The 19,288-nt window shown below is 41.3% G+C and overlaps 1 protein-coding gene across 1 annotated transcript; it reads left to right on the top strand.

The window, feature by feature from the left end:
- Positions 1-372: 372 nt before the first annotated feature.
- On the top strand, positions 373-18,290 carry grk7 (G protein-coupled receptor kinase 7). The gene is given in 8 exon segments (XM_033031007.1): positions 373-533; positions 535-908; positions 911-963; positions 1,200-1,634; positions 8,040-8,061; positions 8,064-8,306; positions 17,958-18,205; positions 18,207-18,290. Coding segments are annotated over 8 exon segments (1,620 nt in total).
- Positions 18,291-19,288: the final 998 nt, after the last annotated feature.

Raw genomic sequence — 19,288 nt, 5'->3', positions numbered from 1 at the left:
TTGCAAATAATGAATCCTGATTTGTGTATATTAAATCTTTTTTTTAAATCACATTGTCATTCAAATACTTATGACATATTTTTCGAAGGCTTGTGACAAGCTATGAGCTACTGAACACAAAAGATATGCAGCTAACCACCTATTTAAATATGTAATCAAACACATTTCATAAATACATCTGACAATGAAACATAGATTATACTTAACACGGGAATCCCTGAGGCATCATAATCTGTACACAGAACGCAAAAGGTACTTAGGGATATCTGTGAGGTATTGAATGGTACAAAATCTCAGTTGTCCACAACTAACAACTGCAGACAAACTATCAGATATTTTCATATTAAGTGAGGATCTAGAAAATTAAGCATCATGTGTGACATGGGAGCACTCAATAACCTAATTGCCAACACGGTTTACCTGCAGGCCAGGAAAAGTGTGGACGGAGATATCAAGGAAATGAGAAAAAGATAAAGCTTGTTCCTACCAAGCCAAGCGCATTGCGTTTCAGTGATGCAAAATATTGAGACTGAGAGTGTCTGAACTACAACCAATTGGCAAAGCATTGTTCCATCATCTTACAGTATCAGTCACAGAATATCAAGCTGCTGTTGACTTCATAAATGAAGTTTCCAACTTATATCTGGCTGAGAATGGGGTAAAGGAGAACCTGCGACAGAACATTGTAACTAAATTTCTGAAAGCTGATTCGAAAAATTACCTGTCCTTCCTCAGCCACGAACTGGCCGATAAATGTAAAACTGTTGCAGAAAAAGAATCCGAGGAACTCCTGGCTCTGGCTGAATCAGAAGCTGAAACGTTCCTCATGGGACAACCTTTCCAGGACTTTCTAAACAGTCCATTTTTTGACAAGTACTTGCAATGGAAAACCTTTGAACGTCAGCCTATACTGACAAATATTTTATTCAGTACAGAGTTTTAGGCAAAGGAGGATTTGGAGAGGTAAGATCTTTATTATGTGGTAGATTAGGTTTTGGGGAAAAAATTATAAAGATAAACTTCCTGGTTTTGTTTCAATGTATTTACATTTATGTATACATCTATTAAAATTTACATTTATTCCATCAGATGGAAAAACTGATAGCAAATAATATTACTATTTGTTGCTTAACACTTTTGATTCGGCCAAAGAATTGTATGAAGTTTTAAACAAATGACATCACTTTCTCTTTATTCAGCTGTGTGCCATACAAGGGAAAAAATCTGGCAAAATGTATGCGTGTAAACAGTTAGACAAGAAACGACTAAAAAAGAAACAGGGAGAGGATATGGTCCTCCTTGAGAAAGAAATCCTGGAAAATGTTTGCAGACGATTTTTTGTCAATCTATCTTATGCTTCTGAAACCAAGACCCACCTCTGCTTAGTTATGACCTTGATGAATGGAGACCTAAAATTTCACATTTATCACATTGGAGAAGAAGGAATTGAAATGAACCGTGCAGTATTTTACACATCCCAGATTACCTGTGGGATTTTGCACCTGCATTCTCAGAATATTGTGTACCGTGACATGAAGCCTGAAAATGTGTTACCGGATGACAATGGAAACTGCAGACTCTCAGATTTGGGGCTTGCAGTCAGAATTAAGGATGGCAAAGCCATTAACCATAAAGTAAGTATGGACATGCAATGTTGACATAATGCAACTATAACATTATTGTGTTTTAGAAATCTCTAAATCTCATAATGGCATCAGGTAAAATCCAGATACAAGCACACTAATAAATATCCCATTATGTTGTTACGTCAGCAGATAAAGAGGAATTTGCTCAACATATTATTGATCTTAATGTGGTCCTGTGGAAAATGCCCAGAGGCTAAGATTATGCAGCAGGAAAAGTGGCAAGTAGGGCAGCAACTTGTCACACCATTGATGCAAAGTAAACTGCATAAATTACTAAACAGCTTCCTGTGTTTAAATCTCATGCATGCATTAGCATTAAAAACACAAAGGCAGAAAGTTACAATGCTATCCCTTACCGAGTAAATACACCGGAAAAAGCTAAGGCTTCTCCAGTCCTGTAAGCTAATTTTTATCAGTTGTCTTTGGCTATGAATACTTAATTTACAAGGATAATGATCAGTCTTTTAAATTGTAATTATTGCTACTAATTTTAAAAACAATTTAATTTACGTTTTCTATATGAATCTCTCTCTCGCTCTCTCTCTCTTTTATCTTTTCAATATTATTTTGCTTTCTGTACTTTAGTCATAATCATTGCAGCTAATATTCCAGTATAGTCTCTGCATGACTCAACAAGGATTCTTCAACCTGATTGAATGCAAGGTGACTTCTTGAACATCAAAAAAACTAAGGAGCTGATCATATACTATAATAATAATAATAATAATAATAATAATAATAATAATAATAATAATAATAATAATAATATCTTTTATTGTCATTGCACATCAGTGCAACGAGATTTAGTATGCAGCTTCCAACCGATGTCCAAAAAAAATAAAAAAATAAACTGTGCGACGTGACCATCTGAGGGAGACAGTCTGTGGGGGTGGGGGGCACTCAGCAGGGCCGGTTCAGAGCCGGTTCAGAGCCTCGATAGCTCTGGGAATGAAGCTGTTTCTGAGTCTGGAGGTTCGGGCGAAGAAGGCCTTGTAACGTCTCCCGGAGGGAAGTAGTTCGAACAGTCCATTACAAGGGTGTGAGGAGTCTATATGGATGCTGATGGCCTTCCTGAGGCACCGTGTGTGGTAGATGCCCTCCAAGGCTGGTAGCTGTGTCCCAATAATCCTCTGCGCTCTGTGTACGACGCGCTGAAGAGCTCTCCTCTCCGCCTCCGTGCAGCTGAGATACCACACAGAGATGCCATACGTTAATATGCTCTCTGTGGTGCAGCGGTAGAACGCTGTCAGCAGCTGTTGGGGCAGACCAGTCTTTTTTAATGTCCTCAGGAAGAACAGTCGTTGATGTGCCTTCTTGACCAGCGCAGCGGTGTTGGTAGACCATGTGAGGTCCTCTGAAATGTGAGTGCCCAGAAACTTAAAGCTGGACACTCTCTCCACACTTTCCCCGTAGATGGAGATTGGGGCGTATTCTCCATTATGGGACCTCCTGAAGTCAATAATCAGCTCCTTGGTCTTGGAGGTGTTTAGTGACAAGTTGTTACATGTGCACCAGTCCGCCAGGTTCTGCATCTCCGCTCTGTAATTTGTTTCATCACCGTCGGTGATCAGCCCAATCACTGTTGTGTCGTCTGCAAACTTCACGATGGTGTTGGTGTCGAATGCAGGAACACAGTCGTGAGTGAGGAGGGAGTAGAGCATGGGGCTTAGTACACAGCCCTGTGGTGTGTCGGTGCTCAGGGTGATAGTGGAGGACAGGTGCGGGCCCAGTCTCACTGCCTGCGGTCGCTACGTCAGAAAGTTCAGGATCCAATCGCATATCGGCGGGCTGAGGCCCAGCTGGTGGATTTTGGTGGTGAGCTTGGTGGGGATGACCGTATTGAATGAAGAGCTATAGTCAATGAAGAGCATCCTCACGTACGTGCCCTGTCTGTCCAGGTGAGTCAGGACAGTGTGAAGAGCCAGAGAGATGGCATCCTCTGTCGATCTATTTGCCCTGTATGGAAATTGATGAGAGTCCAGTGAGGCAGGGATGCTGGATTTGATGTGGGAGAGGACCAGCCTTTCGAAGCACTTCATTGGGATTGGAGTTAGGGCAACCGGGCGGTAGTCATTCAGGTTGGTGACTTTAGACTTTTTCGGCACCGGCACCATGGTGGCTGTTTTCAGGCACTTGGGGACCGTTGCCAGAGATAGAGACAGATTAAAGATTCTCGTGAATACCTCCGCCAGCAGTACAGCACAGTCCTTTAGTACCCTTCCCTGGACTCCACCCGGGCCTGCAGCCTTGCGTGGATTGATCCTACGCAGGGCGCACTGTACCTCCTGAGTGCTCAGTGTTAAGGCCTGTCCCTCCGCCATGGCCGGGGTTATTCCACTCCTGGTGGTGTTGCCAGTTTCAAAGCGGGCAAAGAAGGTGTTTAGCTCATTGGCCAGTGCGATATCACCGTGGGGGCAGGCAGGGCTGCTCTTGTAGTCAGTGATGTCCCTGACACCCTTTAGGAGGGCACATCATCCGAGGACGTACACACCATTGAGGATAAATGGGGATACTGTGGATAGGGTAAGCTATTTTAAATACCTGGGAGTCCACATCTCTGAGGATATGACATGGACATCACACGCCGCAGCATTCGTGAGTAAGGCAGGGCAGCGCCTTTACCACCTCAGGCAATTGAGGAAATTCAGAGTGTCTCCGAGGATCCTCCAGTGCGGCTGTGGAAAGCATCTTGTCCGGAAATATTACAATCTGGGTTGGGAATTGCTCTGCCCAGGACAAGAAGGCTCTGCAGAGAGTAGTGCGTTCGGCCGAACGCACTATGGGAACTTCACTCGCCCCTCTGCAGGAACTATACATCAGGAGATGCAACTCCAGAGCCAATAAGATCATGGGAGACCCCTTCCACCCCTGCAACGGACTGTTCCAGCTGCTACGTTCAGGCAAACGCCTCCGTTGCCATGCTGTGAGAACGGAGAGGTTGAGAAGGAGTTTCTTCCCAGAGGCCATTAGGACTGTAAACTCCTATCTCACCAGGGACTAACTTTACTGGACCACTCTACTGCTTTTTTTAAAATTGCTGTTTTTTTCCCTTTTTCCTTCCGCCCACAATATTTAATATGTAAAAGAATATGTGATTCTGTTCCATTCTGTTTGTAGTTTGTTTGGTTGTTTGTTTGTTTGTCATTTTGCACAAAGTCCGCGAGCATGGCCACTTTTCATTTCACTGCACATCTCGTATGTGTATGTGACGAATAAACTTGACTTGACTTGACTTGACTCTATTGCTGGTACATGTTCCTGGTCCTCTGTACAGGAAGAAGCTACAATGAAATGACTCTTCTTTCACTGTAAGCTGCTCCACAAACCATCTGTGGGCTTGTTATATAAATATTAGAAAGCCGAAGACTATAAAATCAAGATCACCAATTGTACAAATGCAACAGTTTCTCATTCTCAATATAAAATAATTTCCTCCAACTGCCCTTCCATTACCATATATGTACAATAAATATTGTCATTCAAACTATCAACAAATTTCACAGTTTAAAAATTACTAACGTCACCATTCTATTAAATGCTATTTTAATACAGACCAGAAATGTTTTATCTTGACTGATTTTTTCAATAAAGCCAAATATTAGTGAGAGAACATTCATATTTGATTGGCCGCTGTTGATAGCTGGAACCATGGCTTTACTTTTATCTCAATAGAAGAAATTACCGCAATCCACTTAATTATTTTGGAATAAATCAGTGTCATCTATCAGTTCAACACAGAATCCATGTAATTCCATTTAAACCTCTTCACCTGTACGAGTAGAAGCATTATTTATTTCACATACACACATACAAAACAATGGACAAATAGATGAGAAACTGTTCCATTTTAATAACCAGATAAACATTAATATCTGTAATGTTCATTTGTAAGTCGTTGGACAAAATTTTAAGAGATTATCAAAGTGTTCTCACTGAAAACCTGGGAGTGGAAATTTCTCTTGTGTCACTTGCCTGCAGACATGTGATCCAGTAGTATTTGTGGGTTGTACTTCCAAAATTAGAACACATTCAACACAAGCAGGGGACGAACGTCTGTCTCAGGAACCATAATAACCAACAAGGCTATAACGGTACAGATGTTGTTATAGGGTCATAAATCGGATGCTCTATAGAAGGAAGGGTCATTTGGGAAAGACCATAGACATATGAGGCATAAACTGCCACAGGAAAAGGATCAATGGAGAAAATGACAGCCAAGTTAGAGAAGGGGAATAAATGGAAGCTGAATAAAAACAAACACAATGGAAAACCAATAGTAGCAAAAGTAAAAATTCTGCAGACTATACAATATTTTGTTCAAAAGTGAAACACATTTGCCTTTGAATATTGCAGCTAGTCCATTTTGTTTTACCAGGTAATAACAGCACTTTTTTTTAAATGTAGGCTGATTTTTGTTTCAACTACTTACTGTATACCAATGACATGTTTATTCTTCCAGTGCGAAAATTGCACTCCTATTTTGAATTATCTCACATTTTCAAACTCCTTCAGCCTTAATCCATTAAATGACACATTCTGTACCTTTTTATTTTTAATGCATTGTGATCACAGCCTGACAATAATTACACCATAACTCAAAAATGTTCCAATACATATACAGTGCCCTCCATAAAGTTTGGGACAAAGACCCATCATTTTATTTATTTGCCTCTGTACTCATCAATTTGGGATTTGTAATAGAAAAAAATCACATATGATTAAAGTGCACATTGTCAGATTTTAATAAAGGCCATTTTTATACATTTTAGTTTCACCTTGTAGAAATTACAGCAGTGTTTATACATAGTCCCCCCATTTCAAAGTACCATAATGTTTGGGACACAGCAACGTCATATAAATGAAAGTGGTCATGTTTAGTATTTTGTTGCATATCCTTTGCATGCAATGGCTGCTTTAAGTCTGCGATTCATGGACATCACCAGTTGCTGGGTGTCTTCTCTGCCAGGCCTGTATTGCAGCCATCTTTAGCTTATGCTTGTTTTGGGGGCTAGTCCCCTTCATTTTTCTCTTTAGCATATAAAAGGCATGCTCAATTGGGTTCAGATCGGGTGATTGACTTGGCCACTCAAGAATTAACCATTTTTTAGCTTTGAAAAACTCCTTTGTTGCTTTAACAGTATGTTTGGGATCATTGTCTTGCTGTAGAATGAACCGCCGGCCAATGAGTTTTGAGGCATTTGTTTGCCCTTGAGCAGATAGGATGTGTCTATACATTTCAGAATTCATTATGCTAGTACCATCAGTAGTTGTATCATCAATGAAGATAAGTGAGCCAGTACCTTCAGCAGCCATACATGCCCAGTCCATAACACCTCCACCACCGTGTTTCACAGATGAGGTGGTATGCTTTGGATCTTGGGCAGTTCCTTCTCTCATCTATACTTTGCTCTTGCCATCACTCTGATATAAATTAATCTTCATCACATCTGTCCACAATAACATTTTCCAGAACTGATGTTGCTCTTTTAAGTACTTCTTTGCAAACTTTAACCCGGCCATCCTATTTTTGCAGCTAACAGTGGTTTGCATCTTGCAGTGTAGCCTCTGTATTTCTGTTCATGAAGTCTTCAGTGGACAGTGGTTATTGACAAATCCACAAAGAGTGTTTCTGATCTGTCGGACAGGTGTTTGTGGATTTTTCTTTATTATTGAGAGAATTCTTCTGTCATCAGTTGTGGAGGTCTTCCTTGACCTGCCAGTCCCTTTAAGATTAGTAAGCTCACCAGTGCTCTCTTTCTTCTTAATGATGTTCCAAACAGTTGATTTTGGTAAGCCTACGGTTTGGCTGACAACAGTTTTATTCTTGTTTCTCAGTCTCATCATGGCTTCTTTGACTTTCATTGGCACAACTCATGTTGATAAACAGCAATAACATTTTCCAAAGGTGATGGAAAGACTGAAGGAAAGACTTGGTGCAGAGAGCTCTCTTATACCTGCATTAAGGAGGCAATTAAACATACCTGAGCAATTACTAATGTCTGTGAAGCTAAACATTATGGCTTGTGACCCAATGTGACCCAAATATTACGGAGCCCTGAAATGGGGGGACTGTATGTAAACACAGCTGTAATTTCTACATGGTGAAACCAAAATGTGTAAAAATGGCTTTAATAAAATCTGACAATGTGCACTTTAACCACATGCGATTTTTTTATATTACATATTTCAAATTGTGGAGTACAGATGCAAATAAATAAATGATGGGTCATTGTCCCAAACATTATGAAGGGCACTCTAGATTACCCAGTTATTGGTTGATAAGCAATTAAGTCAAGAATATACCACAAATAAATTTTAATTAGTTTAGTGCAAAGATGTTTTTGCATTTATTTATGTACTTAAAATGTCTTTTGTTTTGTTGTATTACTTCAGGCTGGAACTAATGGATATGACTCGAGATTAAAAAAAATGTAAAGTACACATTCTCTGTGGACTGGTTTGCTCTTGGATGCAATGTTTATGAGATGATTGCAGGACAAACTCCTTTCAAGGATTATAAGGAGAGGGCCACTAAAGATGAAGTGAAAAGGAGCACAGTGGAAGACGAAGAGAAATACGAGCACCCTATCTTCTCAGAAGAGTAAAATAATATCTGTCGACTGCTTTTGGCGAGAAACACAAAAGAACGCTTGGGCTGCAGGTAAGGGTCTTGAAACACATTGTTGTGTTCAAGAAGGAACTGCAGCGATCGTTTCGCCGAACACCTCCGCTCGGTCCGCAAGAACCTACCTGACCTCCCGGTGGCTCAGCACTTCAACTCCCCCTCCCATTCCCAATCCGACCTCTCTGTCCTGGGTCTCCTCCATGGCCAGAGTGAGCAACACCGGAAATTGGAGGAACAGCACCTCATATTCCGCTTGGGGAGCCTGCATCCGGTGGGCATGAACATTGAATTCTCCCAATTTTTGTTAGCCCTTGCTGTCTCCTCCCCTTCCCTAGCCATCGAGCTGTCTCCTCCCATCCCCCAGCTCTCGGGCTCCTCCTCCTCTCTTTTTTTTCCTTCCTTCTCCCTGTCACCCCCTATCAGTCTGAAGAAGGGTTTCGGCCCGAAACGTTACCTATTTCCTTCGCTCCATAGATGCTGCTGCACCCGCTGAGTTTCTCCAGCTTTTTTGTGTACCTCTTGAAACACATTGTCAGGTTCTATGAGACATTTCACTTTCCATTGTGTTGCAATATTATTAATATGATAGATGATATGATATGATAGATTGTTATTGGAAAATATATTTCATTTGCCAGGATAACTGACCCGATACACGATGTGAAAGCTGGTGTTTGGGAGAAGCTGTCTTTTTAACATCTGAAAGAATATTTAATCCAATCATTTCAAAATATTTCATTATGAAGTGGATACAATAAATTCAGGAATTTAACTCGATCGATAGGGGTTGTGGATTAATTCACTTCTCATTTTATAAACAAATTATTTTAAATTATTTGTGGTATCATCACTTGTTTTTTCATACCCGCCTGATATTAGAAAATGGGTACAGATTGATTGTTCAAACGAAGACCTGCATCTGTATCTCAATAAACTCTCTCCATCTGCCGTAGCTAAGATGGAATGAGGACTAAGGCCCTAAGAAATATGTAGACTATTCAAATGATTGATCCTGTTCCATATTAATTTAAACTATTTGATATATTTATCCATTTTAGGGAATGTATCTGATACTGGAATTGCCAATATTTATTGCCCTCGCTGGAAATTAGAAGAATGAGCGAGGACCTCATTGAAACATACAGAATAGTGAAAGACTTGGATAGAGTGGATGTGGAGAGGATGTTTCCACTAGTATGAGAGTCTAGGACTAGAGGTCATAGCCTCAGAATTAAAGGACGTTCTTTTTGGAAAGAGATGAGGAGAAATTTCTTTAGTCGGAGGGTGGTGAATCTGTGGAATTCTTTGCCACAGAAAGCTGACGAGGCCAAGTCAGTGGATATTTTTAAGGCAGGGATAGATAGATTTTTAATTAGTACAGGTGTCAGAGGTTATGGGGAGAAGGCAGGACAATGGGTTAGGAGGGAGAGATAGATCAGCCATGATTGAATAGTGGAATAGACTTGATGGGCCGAATGGCCTAATTCTATTCCTATCACATGACCTTCATTAACTGATCCAGAAACGATAGAGGTGGGGAGCTGCCTTCTTGAACTGCTGTTGTGCTGTCATTTTGCTGGTAAAGGTATTCTTACAGTGCTGTTGAGAAGGGAGTTCTATGATTTACACACAGTGATGATGAAAGAACATTGATATACTTCTAAGCCAGATAGGATGTGACGAGAGAAACATGATGGCATTGGTGTTCCTATCTACCCTCGTCCTGCTTGCTGGTGCAGGTCATGGATTAAGGGATGTGCTGTCAGAGAAGTTGTAGTGAATAACAGCAGTGTATTTTGTAGGTGGTACACACAGTAGCCATGGTGAGCAGGTGGCAGACAGAAAGCATACAGTACATTCACAAAGTATTCAGACCCCATCATTTTTTCCACATTTTGTTACGTTACAGCCTTATTTTAAAATGGATTAAATTCTTTTTTTTTAAATCATCAATCCACACCAATCCACCCCAGAATGAAGGGGTGAAAACAGGTGTTTAGAAATGTTTACAAAGTAATTAAAAAGAAATAACTGAAATATCACATTCACATAAGTATTCAGACCCTTTGCTATGACACTCAAAATTGAGCTTTGGTTCATCCTGTTTCCATTGATTATCCTTAAAAAGTCTCTACAACTTGATTGGAGTCCACCAGCTGAGGTGACCCGTTGTCTTGTCAAACACATTTCATTGTACCGTTGACCCTGTGTTAACCTACATATGACAAATAAAACTGAACTGAACTGATAAATTAAATTAATTGGACATGATTTGGAAAGGCACACACCTGTCTATATAAGGTCCCACAGTTGACTGTGCATGTCAGAGCAAAAACCAAGCCATGAAGACAAAGGAATTGTCTGTAGACCTCCGAGACAGGATTGTGTCGAGACACAGATCTGGGGAAGGGAATAAAACAATTTCTGCAGCATTGCAGATCCCGAAGAGCACAGTGGCCTCCATCTTTCTTAAATGGAAAAGCTTTGGAACCACCAGGACTCTTCATAGAGCTGGCCGCCCGGCCAAACTGAGCAATCAGGGGAGAAGGGCCTTAGTCAGGGAGGTGACCAAGAACCCAATGGTCACTCTGTCAGAACTCCAAACTTCCTCTGTGGAGATGGCAGAACCTTCCAGAAGGACATCTGCAGCACTCCACCAATCAGGCCTTTATGGTAGAGTGGCCAGACGGAAGCCACTCCTCTGTAAAAGGCACATGTCAGCCCACTTGGAGTTTGCAAAAAGGCATGAGAAACAAGATTCTCTAGTCTGATGAAATCAAGATTGAACTCTTTGACCTGAATGCCAAGCATCACGTCTGGAGGAAACCAGGCACCGCTCATTACCTGGCCAATACCATACCTACAGTGAAGCATGGTGGTGGCAGCATCATGCTGTGGGGATGTTTTTCAGCGGCAGGAACTGGGAGACTAGTCAAGATCGAGGGAAAGATGAATGGAGCAAAGAGATCCTTGATCACAACCTGCTCCAGCGCGTCCTGGACCTCATACTTGGGCAGAGGTTCACCTTCCAACAGGACAACGACCATAAGCACACAGCCAAGACAATACAGGAGTGACTTCGTGACAAGTCTGTGAATGTCCTTGAGTGGCCCAGCCAAAGCCTGGGCTTGAACCCGATCGAACATCTCTGGAGGGACCTGAAAATAGCTGTACCTTGACGCTCCCCATCCAACCTGACAGACCTTGAGAGGATCTGCAGAGAAGAATGGGAGAAATTATTCAAATACAGGTGTGCCAAGCTTGTAGCGTCATACCCAAGAAGACTTGTGGTTGTAATCGCTGCCAAAGGTGCCTCAACAAAGTACTGAGTAAAGGGTCTGAATACTTAAGTAAATGTGTTATTTCAGTTATTTCTTTTTAATTACTTTGCAACAAAAAAAACAGTTTTTGCTTTTTTATCATGGGGTATTGTGTGTAGATTGATGATAAAAAAAAAAGAATTTAATCCATTTTAGAATAAGGATGTAACGTAACAAAATGTGGAAAAAGTGGGGTCTGAATACTTTCTGAATGCACTATATTTAAGGTGCTGGAGGGGTTGCCAGGCCAGTAAGCTGCTGGTGGTGTCAAACATCTTCAGTCAAGAGTCAAGTATTTTATTGTCATGTGTCCCAGACAGAACAATGAAATTCTTACTTGCAGCAGCACAACAGAATACGTAAACATACAGTAGTACACTGTAAGCAATATTATAAACAAAAAGGTTCAGTGATATAGAGCTCTGCAGAAATATTCTCTAGAGATGCAGCCCGAGTCACTCCAGCACTTTGTGTCTTTTTTAACCAGAGATACAGCTAGTCTTGAACAGTATGTATGTTCAGTACCACAGCTGAAATGTTGGTGGGAGCCCAAGGCCTTGACAGTATTGCCTGCTTTATCTTGAATAGTGAATGCACCCAATTCCAGCTGGGGATTCTTTTAAACTCTTCATTTTACCCTTTACAATACATCCCCGACTCTGGCGACATTGAGGAGAGAAAAGCTAATGGATTCTATTATTTTTGCTGGTTTGATCATCCATCACCATCCAGAGAAGCATAGAAATGTGGCAGCGCAGAAGGAGGTCATTCATCCCATCATATCCGCACCGGTTCTCTACAAGAGCAACTTTCCCTGGCCTTACAAATTTCTCTCCACTATATTTTTATCATCTCATCTCTTTCAGGCCACCATAGAACTAACATCACCTCCACAGCCAAAGCATTCTAGATTCTAACCATGGGAGAAAAAGATTGTTCCTCGTGTCACCTTTAATTCCCTTCCACTTTATTTTATACTTGTGAACGCCACTCCACCCAAGAGAATAAGCTCCTGCTCGCAACTCTGTATAGACCCCTTTATAATTTTGTACATTTCTATCAAATCTTCTCTCAGCCTTTTCTTTGCCAAGGAAAACAGTCCCAGATTCTTAAGCAAAAAAACCCCAAAGTGCTGGAGGAGCTCAGCGGGTCAGGTAGCATCTGTAAATGGAATGGACAGGTGACATTTTGGGTTGGGACTCTTTTTCAGATTCCACTGTGAATCCCCTCTTCACAGAGACCATTCTCACAAATAATTTCTGGCCTCTCAGAAGCCTTCAGATCCTTCCAATAATGTGGTGAATATAATTGACTCAATACTCCGGATGATGTTGAACCGTTGTTTAATAAAGATTTTGCATGGCTTCCCTGGTTTTCTACTCTATGCATTCATTGAGAAAGGCCAAAGTTCTGTGTGTTTTAGTGACCACTTTCTCAGCTAGACATGCCATTTTTAACCATGGCGCATGCATCCCCCCAGGTCCCTCTGCTCCCGCACCACTTTTGGAACTGTGTATTGCCTTTGCTCATTCTTCCCATCGAATTGCGTCATCTCATGTTTCTCTGCATTAAATTGCACATGCCGTGCATTTCACCATTCCATAGACTTTCCCGATCCCACTACCTTCTAACCGCCCGCTGTTCACAATACTGCAAAGTTCTATGTCTTCCATCAATTTAGAATTTGGGGGTTGCACCCCCTGGCCTAAATTATTGATATAGGTAAACTAAAGCAATGATTCTAACAGTGATTCCTGGGGAATGCTGCTATCACTTTCCTCCAGTCCGTAAAACAAAGTGTCATCACCACTCTCTGTTGATCGTTACTTAATCAACTTACTTTTCCTATACGTTGGACCTGACACCATGGGGTCTCACCAGTGGATTGCCATCCTTGGTAGATCTGATCGCTCAATAGTAAACGGATATACCCAGGGATTGTGATGGAAATAAAGGCATATGGCTGTGGAGACTGTCAGTGGATATATTTAAGGCAGAGGTAGATAGATTCTTGATTAGTAAGGGTGACAGAGGTTATGGGGAGAAGGAAGTAAAATGGGGTTAGGAGGGAGAGATAGATCAGCCACGATTGAATGGCGGAGTAGACTTGATGGACCAAATGTCCTAATTCTGCTCCTATTAGGTGATCTTATGATATCTCCAGATGTTTATGAGGAGGATTTTGCAGGTTGTGCCGTTCTCATCTTCAAATTTGGTGCTTGGGTCAGCAACAGACAGACAGGATACAAATTGTGGATTACTCATCCAGGAACCCAAGTTGGTGATAGCAGTTCCAATAAGTATTTGGGAATTCCATAATCTGAAATGTAATTGCTGGCCCCAGTAATTGTAAGCATGATACTAGTGATTTGTTGTAAAACAACATGATTTCCACCAAAAAAGGACACAAAATTCTGGAGGAACTCAGTGAGTCAGGCACCATCTCTGGAGAACATAGATAGGTGACTTTTTGGCTCGGGACACTTCTTCATAACCTGTCCATATTCTCCAGAGATGCTGCATGACCCGCTGTGTTACTCCAGCACATTGTGCTTGTTTTTGTTAATCAGTAATTCATTTTTCTACATGATTTCCAAGAATGTCCTTCAAAGAAGGAAATGTGATGTCCTTATACAAGTTAACTTTAATTGTTACTCCTGATCCATAACAATGTGATAGACTCTTAACTTTCTGAAATAGTATAATAAATATTATTCAATATAACATTGAAATCACCAATTTTAGATAACATCACCCTTAACCCCCCCCCCCCCCCTTGACCCCCTCCTATCCTCTCTTTCCTATGTCCACTCCCTCACCCTGTAGACACCCATTTCTTCCGCCATCTCACCCCCTTCCCCCTACCCTGTCCTCCCCTTCCACCTGTATCCCTACCTCTGGCTTTTTGTTTCTCTCCTCTTCTCTCCTTATGATTTTAGACTTTGGACTTTAGAAATACAGAGTGTAAACAGGCCCTAAGCCCACCGAGTCAGCACCAACCAGCAACCAGCCCGTACACTAACACTAATGCACACTAGGGACAATTTTCACAATTACACCAAAGCCAATTAACCTAAAAAACCTGTACATCTTTCGAGTGTGGGAGGAAACTGGAGCACCTGGAGAAATTCCATGCGGTCACAGGGAGAACGTACAAACTCTGTACAGACAGCACCTGTGGTCTGGATTGAACCTGGATCTCTGGCGTTGAAAGGCAGCAACTCTACCGTTGTGCCCACTGTGCCACCACAGTTTCTGACACTCCTTTTCACTCATTCTCACCATTTTGACTCTTTAGTCTCCTTTTGTCACTTTTTTCTCTCCTTTTCATCCCTAGCCTTTATCCACCCTGCCAATCAGAAAGCCCCCACAGTTGTATCCACCTATTACTTGCCAAGCTTTCTCCCGTCCCCACCTCTTGTTCCTCCTACTGCAATCAATCTGAAGAAGGGACCTATCCCAAAACATCCCCTATCCATGTCCTCCAGATATTCTGCAACACCCGCTTAGTTATTTTGTGTTCAGAGCAAGCTATACATTTTTGAAAATGCTCTAACCCTTCTTCTCATCCTGTCATTGTGCCTAATTTATAGTATATTGAATTATCCAAAATATAAAGACTGCGCTTCGATTATACGCCGTTGTATGGCCCCTTGTGAAAACCCTTACTCGCACAAGTCAGGTACAATCACCTTCAGATAAGGTAGATTAATTGAATTGCAAAATGAAATGCATAATTGTTTTCTTCCACAGGGACTGTTACATAATTAAAAACAGTGACAATAGGTTTCCATGTATGTTTCATAGAACATTTGTTCAATATTTTAAATAATTAATTTGTCTCCTACACTGGGTATGCTGACAGCACTCTAGCTGTGCTGCATTGTGTTCAAGTGTTTTGTACTGCACATCGCTTCTTTTGCTATTTTGGACTGAATGATTGATTTGGTGATTTAAAAAATCATTCCTTGCTGTAACATTTTTGTTCCTCAGTCAAATTGGCAATCTCTTCCTTTACAGTGATAAAGGAAATGAATGCTTCTTGATAAAAGGCGGCGCTGAATGATGGCTGCCTCGCCAACTGTCTGTCTCATCTTTTTCCTTCCATGTTGTTTTTAGTTTGTTGTTAAATGTATGTTTTAATGTACCTTTAGTTTTATATTGCAATGTGGGGCCAAAGATCCATCATTTATTTATTTGCCTCTGTACTCCACAATAATAGAAAAAAGTCACATGTGGCTAAAGTGCACATGGTCAGAATTTATTAAAGGCCATTTTTATACATTTTGATTTCACCATGTAGAAATTACAGCTGTGTTTATACATAGTCCCCCCATTTCAGGGCACCATCATGTTTGGGACACATGGCTTCACAGGCGTTTGTAATTGCTCAGGAGTGTTTAATTGCCTCCTTAATGCAGGTATTAGAGAGCTCTCAGCACCTAGTCTTTCCTCCAATCTTTCCATCACTTTGGAAACTTTTATTGCTGTTTATCAACCAAAGTTGTGCCAATGAAAGTCAAAGAGGCCATTATGAGACTGAGAAACAAGAATACAACTGTTGGAGACATCAGCCAAACCTTAGGCTTACCAAAATCAACTGTTTGGAACATCATTAAGAAGAAAGAGAGCACTGGTGAGCTTACTAATCACAAAGGGACTGGCAGGCCAAGGAAGACCTCCACAGCTGATGACAGAAGAATTCTCTCTATAATAAAGAAAAATCTCCAAACACCTGTCTGACAATTACAGAAACACTCTTCAGGAGTCAGGTGTGGATTTGTCAATGATTACTGTCCGCAAAAGACTTCATGAACAGAAATACAGAGGCTACACTGCAAGATGTAAACCACTGGTTAGCCTCAAAAATAGAATGGCTGGGTTACAGTTTGCCAAGAAGTACTTAAAAGAGCAACCACAGTTATGGAAAAAGGTCTAGTGGAAGATGAGACGAAGATGAACTTATATTAGAGTGATAGCAAGAACAATGTATGGAGGAGAGAAGGAACTGCCCAAGATCCAAAGCATACCACCTCATCTGTGAAACACGGTTGTGGGAGTGTTATGGCCTGGGCATGTATGGCTGCTGAAGGTATTGGCTCACTTATCTTCATTGATGATACAACTGCTGATAGTAGTTGCATAATGAATTCTGAAGTGTATAGACACATCCTATCTGCTCAAGTTCAACCAAATGCCTCAAAACTCATTGGCCGGCGGTTCATTCTACAGCAAGACCATGATCCCAAACATACTGCTAAAGCAACAAAGGAGTTTTTCAAAGCTAAAAAATGGTCAAATCTTGAGTGGCCAAGTCAATCACTCGGTCTGAACCTAATTGAGCATGCCTTTTATATGCTGAAGAGAAAACTGAAGGGGACTAGCCCCCAAAACAAGCATAAGCTAAAGATGGCTGCAACACAGGCCTGGCAGAGCATCACCAGAGAAGATACCAAGCAACTGGTGATGTTCATGAATCGCAGACTTCAAGCAGTCATTGCATGCAAAGGATATGCAACAAAATACTAAACATGACTACTTTCATTTACATGACATTGCTGTGTCCCAAACATTATGGTGCCCAGAAATGGGAGACTATGTATAAACACTGCTGTAATTTCAACATGGTGAAACCAAAATGTATAAAAATGGCCTATATTAAAATTTGATAATGTGAACTTTTTTTTATTATTTTCCCCGAAGGAGTTGCAACATTTTTCCATATCGTACCTCCATCTGCACTGTGGCCTAACATGGTGAGGCTGGAGGCCTCTTGCTGGGGATCCACCTCGGGAGCACCAACCGCGGGATCCTGCGTACTTAACATCGCGGAGCTGGCGGTCCCTTTGCCAGGGATTGACCTCGGGAGCTCCAATCGTGTGAGCCTGCAGATTTAACATTATGGAACTCGCGGTCCCTGGTTAGGGACCGACTTCGGGAGCTCCAAGTCAATGGAGCTTTGACAGCCCCGACTGCGGGAGCTTCGATCGCCCCGACTGCGGGTGGTTCGACTGCCCTGACTGCAGGAAGAAAGAAGATTAGACTTTATTGCCTTGTATCACAATGGGGAATGTGGTGGAGCCACTGTGGTGGATGTTTATGTTAAATATTATGTAGTTGTGTGTCTTGTGGCTATTTTTGGTATGACTGTATGGCAAATGAAATTCTTTGTATGTTGCTAAACATACTTGGCTAATAAAATTATGATTTCAATTACAATTAAAAGCAGACCATTAGGTGGTATTACTTCTTAATTCCTTCCTGAACCTGACAAAATGAGGTTACAATGAAAAACACTGGCTAAAAACTTGGGTTAATTTTATGTCATACACTTAGTCCCAATTTTTTTTTCTCACTTTCGGGAAGAAACGGATGACCCTAGAAAACACCCTTTCTTCAAATCCATCATCTTCCAACAATTAGAAGCTGGACTTATCAGGCCTCCTTTTGTGCCAGAACCCAGCACTGTGTACTGTAAGGATCTTGGCGACATTGCTGATTTCTCGGAGGTCTAAGGTATTGACATTACTGACAAGGATAAGCAGTTCTACAGGAAATTTGTCATGGGTGCCGTCACCATCCCCTGGCAGGAAGAAATGATTGAAATGTGTCTTTTACGATGAACTCAATGATCCCACCAGGAAGCCAGTAAAGGCAGACACTGAAGAGATGAAATCAGGTGTTTGCATAATTATGTGAAGAGGGGAATATTCCATCAATCCTATCATTATTTTGCTTGGGCTACATCCTTTGCAGATGGTCAGTAAATATAAATCAGAATTTGCTTCTCTTTCACACTAGAGGGATCTGTAAGCCGATAGTGGGTCACAACGGGCATCACCAATGAAAAGGACATGCATTCTAACTAAACATCCCGCATAATTTTGTGGAGAAATGGAAACATATAAAAAACAACAAATTTAGTTTCCCAGACAAAATCAAATCAAAACTATTTTTCTCGCAAGTACCATTGTAGCAACCTGTCAAAATGCTGAGAGTAAATTAATAGTAGCACTTACCAGAGGTGGCCATGTACTGAAGTACACACTATTCCACTGAGCATGCATGTTGCCAGTTTCAGTGACTGATAAATAAAACCAAAAGATCAGTTTATGTGTAGGAAGGAACTGCAGATGCTGGTTTAAACCGAAGATAGACACAAAATGCTGGAGTAACTCAGCGGGGCAGGCAGCATCTCTGGAGAGGAATGGGCGACGTTTCGGGTTGAGACCCTTCGTCAGTCTGAAAGTCACGGGAAAGGGGAACAAGTTTCCCTTTGACTTCCAGTGACTTTCAGTCTGAAGAAGGGTCTCAACCCGAAATGTCACCCATTCCTTCTATCCAGAGATGCTGTCTGCCCCGCTGAGTTACTCCAGCATTTTGTGTCTAGAACAGTTGATGTATTTGAAATATTGCTCAAAATAATACAATTTGAATTTATTTTTAGGTTTTGAATTTGGTTTGGTTCTCACTCTTCCCAGGGGTAAGTTGTGGAGGAATGATCTTAATTCCCTAGAATAATCTTACTCCCTACCCTCTGATAGATATGGTGGAAGGGATTTACTCGTGCATCTTGGAATACAGGACATATCAAAACCAGTGCTCAAACTTGAGTCTTTTAGACATAAATTCAGAATTTCAATGACTGAACACCTGGATAACCGTGAGAAGGTGGGTATCTAGAAAGGAAAATTTGC

The sequence above is a fragment of the Amblyraja radiata genome, chromosome 13 (assembly GCF_010909765.2).
Source record: "Amblyraja radiata isolate CabotCenter1 chromosome 13, sAmbRad1.1.pri, whole genome shotgun sequence".
NCBI classification, from domain to species: domain Eukaryota; kingdom Metazoa; phylum Chordata; class Chondrichthyes; order Rajiformes; family Rajidae; genus Amblyraja; species Amblyraja radiata.
Note: the sequence above shows the minus strand (reverse complement) of the source record. Positions and strands in the feature narration are given on the sequence as shown.